This window comes from Euphorbia lathyris, chromosome 9 (genome assembly GCF_963576675.1).
Source record: "Euphorbia lathyris chromosome 9, ddEupLath1.1, whole genome shotgun sequence".
Classification (NCBI taxonomy): Eukaryota; Viridiplantae; Streptophyta; class Magnoliopsida; order Malpighiales; family Euphorbiaceae; genus Euphorbia; species Euphorbia lathyris.
In genome coordinates, this window is record NC_088918.1 from 16153881 (window position 1) to 16157795 (window position 3915).

General features: G+C 35.5%; 1 protein-coding gene across 1 annotated transcript; it reads right to left on the reverse strand.

Annotated features, from left to right (window-relative positions):
* Nucleotides 1-223: 223 nt before the first annotated feature.
* LOC136206905 (F-box protein CPR1-like) lies at nucleotides 224-2816 on the reverse strand. The gene is made up of 3 exons (XM_065998113.1): nucleotides 2597-2816; nucleotides 1852-2327; nucleotides 224-1670 (listed from the first exon to the last, which is right to left on the reverse strand). The coding sequence occupies exons 2-3, from the start codon at nucleotides 1941-1943 to the stop codon at nucleotides 608-610; spliced, it is 1155 nt and encodes a 384-aa protein (XP_065854185.1). The 5' UTR covers nucleotides 1944-2327; nucleotides 2597-2816; the 3' UTR covers nucleotides 224-607.
* Nucleotides 2817-3915: the final 1099 nt, after the last annotated feature.

The window sequence follows — 3915 nt, forward strand, 5'->3', positions numbered from 1 at the left end:
ACCAGGTCTCTGCATGTCCCTTTTCAACTTGACCTTAGACCGATAAGGGGATGCCATGGATGGAGAATACAAAATTGGTCCGTCTGGGAAGACAATTTTGTATATGTATGTGTAAAAAAAATTGCTTAATTGAACCCACATATTTTTATAAAACACTTTAAAATTTCTAAAAATTAAGCTAAATTTAGACTAAAAAGATAAAATTCAATCGTTCTGAAAAACATAAAGAAATTTATCGTCTATCATATATTAATCAAATTAGATTTAATTAAATTCAAACTTAATTAGATTTCTTAGAAATAAGAAATCAAAACCATCCATAATAGGAATAGTTTTCACGGCCGGACATTCAGGGGCCAGGCCCCTCTCTGTCTCCGTCCTGCACGGAGGGTCCATCAAATTTGAATTACAACACAAATTATGCCAAGAAACAATTTGAAACAAAAATATAATTCTAGATTAATTAGAACAAAACTCAAGCAAATGTTGGATTTGAAAGCAAAACTGAACAAACTAAGCAAGCCTGCAACTTTCAAAGCAAACATAAAAATTCCTATACTTGATCCAGAGCTGGTTTCTTCTTTTTATTTCTCGTTTTCTTCTTCACTCAAACCAAACTATCAATACAAGGGAACACCTTCTGAGTATGTTTATCTCCGGCTAAAATCATCTTCATATTGTTCTCTTTAAAATCATATGAATACAGGGCGCATTGATCATACAAAACATAGATTTTATCTCCATTCTTTGGAAATCCCAAAATTAACTCATTTCCCCAAATGAAAAATTCCCGAAACGAAATGCCAGGAAGTTGTTCATATCTGATACAGAACAATTTAGTCCAACACAACTCACCACCATCATTCTTCCTCTTCCTAGCATATAACTCCCAATACTGATTCGGACGAAAAAGGCTGAAACAAAGACATCCTTCAACAACCTGCAAATCAAGACACTCTTTCTCTCCCATTAGGCCAAAACCAAAACCAGTCTCTTTCTCCAAAGCCAAAACGGGAAGAGATACTTTGGAGAATGTCTCTTTCGCCAAATCAAAAACAAACATTTCATTCGAAACGCTTAAGTAATGAAAAGCACCATCCACAAAACAAATCCTGCAAAGCTTTCTATGATAGCAGAAATCATCGGGGCATTCAATCCTTCTCCAATGACTTGATCTAAACCCCAATATCCAAATCCCATCTGATAGAATTACGAGAACCTTATAATCATCTATGGAAGAGTCATAACCAAAACCCCAAGCTTCTATCCTAGATGGAAGATCAGGAAGTTTCCTGCACTTCCGGGTGGATGGATTCCATACAACAAGCTCTAAATGACCTTCAAAAAACAGGACCAAACCATTGCATTGAGCAAACACGTCTGGTAATCGAGCAAGATAAGTTATATCAACTCCGTTCCCTTCATGGAGCTCTGGAGGGAAGGGTTCATCCATGTCAAGAACATGAATCGGGACGGGATTGAACGGGCGATAATCCTGCCCGTGAGTTCTGTTTTTGGAAGTTACAGCGAGATGTGACTTGATGAAGTCGGGGCTATCAATGATGCCGCATAATGATTTAGATATGCATCTGAAACGCAGAAGAGTCTTTGCCGGCAATAATTGCAGAATTTCGGTGATAAGGTCCTGAGGAAGTTGCTCTTCCATATCACTGATCATTTAGGGTTTGGTTAATTAGACAAAAAAGAAGCATCAATATCAATAAGTAAACGATTGTTTTCCCCCAAAATGAAGTCAATTTCAAATCTATTTATCATCTGAGCAAACAAATTGGAGATTTCATAGAAGAAAATTGGAAAAAGTAAATCGAAAAAATCAAATAGAAATTATACCTGGGACTGGCGTGGTTATTAGATGATCCAAATAGCTCAGATATGAAAAATGGTCGCCGGAGATAGAACGGAGTAGACGACGGTGATAGCATCCTTGAGAGACTCACATAGCTGCAAACCCATTTTTCTGTTTAGGGTTTGAGTTCTGGATCCCAAAGAGGATTAGTTGAGTCCCATAAGAGAAATTATATTGTATGCCCGGCATACCACATCACAATATGATGTGGTATGCCATAACCACTTAAAATAAGACAGCTGTACCACTTAGTAAACGTGGTTGTGGATGAGGATGCCTAAACCTAATCTTCCCCAAATATAAGAAATATCTCTCCTAAACAATGCAGTCGGCTACCATTCCTCTTCCCGTTTTCTTCCGCAGACTGCCACCGGTGTTCTCTTGGTTCTCCTCCGACCATCTCCGATCATCCATCTCCGATCATCCTTCTCCGCCTGCTCCTTTCTTTTCTCTTCCACTTCTGGAGGAAAAGTAAAAACTGAATATTATTGGCCAGCAGAGAGAACAATAATGCAGAACTGAGAACAAGTGACTGAAACAATGTAATTGATTAATGGAGAATTGGATGAAATCCACTCATCGTCACCTACAAGTTGTAAAATCACGAAAGCAAACAAACTAATATTTGGATCTGAACTTTGTTTTTTAGTTTTAATTGCAAAATGTCCACAATGAATTAATTGATGTAAACCACCACCATAATTAAATTAATCAAGTAATGTTCTTTACATTCTATGAGATTGATGAGATTGATGCTTCTAAAATTATTTTGGGGAAGAACAATATGTGAGTCAACTCGCTAAAAGTTTCAGTCTAAACCCAAAGATAAGTATATATTGTCCAGAAGAACTTCCTCTACTTGACTGAAATTTCTGGCAATCATTCAACAATTTGAGGTTTGAAGTTAGATCTAGGGAGATGAAGTTGGATCGATGAGAGAATTCAGACGGAATCTGACCCCAAAACCAAGTAGTTGACAGGACTAGATAAATCAATCCGGAGCTGTGGTGGTCACCGAGGATATATAACAGACTGAGCAGTGGTGCGCTGGGGTGGTTTTTATCACAGAAAGATGAGTTACATAGTTGTTTTGGGACAGATTACTTTAAGAATCCATATAATTTCTGATGGTACAGCTGTCTTATTTTAAGTGGCTATGGCATACCACATCATATTGTGATGTGGTATGCCGGACATACAATATAATTTCTCCACTACTAAATCAACCCAAAATCGAAAATAACTCAAAAATAAATTAAAGGGTAAATTTCAAATAAAACTTTTATAGTTTCACTAATTTTTCGATAAAGAACTGCGGTTTACTTTTTGTTAAAACGAGGATTGAGGTTTCGCACTTTTAATAAAACAAGGACTTTTTGGATTAACGCTATTAAAACCATCTTTAACGACTTGAAAATGAAAATTTTCAAGAATTAAATTTGTTTAATGTCATATTTGCCATGGAACTACATTTTCGATTTTCAAAAATCATATTTTTTAGAACTTTTCCTCTCTAAACATTAACTTTATCTCTCTTTACCAAACATAATCTAAATAATCTCAAAAGAAAAAAGTTGAAGAATTAAAGTTGCTTTAAATATTAGTAGTTCTTAAAATATATTATTTTTTAAGTCGTCAATGGTGATTTTAATAGTATCAATCGAAAAAGTCATTATTTTGCTAAAGTTGAAAACCTCAGTCCTTACTTTGGAAAAAAAAGTAAATCACAGTCCTTTATCTGAAAATTAGTGAAGCCACATGAGTTTTATTTGAAATTTACCCTAAATTAAATTATGATTTTTCATATCCCTATTCATGTGAATTAACACGTTATCTTTTGTGAATTGCTATACCTAGCCACAAATTCCTACATCTAGCCTCGAGAATTGACCGAACTACCCTTTGCCCAAAAACTGAAAAAAGACAAAACCTCTCAAATACCTTATACACTCTTCGATCAAATCCGGACTAGTTTTTGAACCAAATCATTGATCGTGAAAGAGGCCGTAAAGGGAAAGAGAAAATGGTAAGATTTACGGTTTTATTTT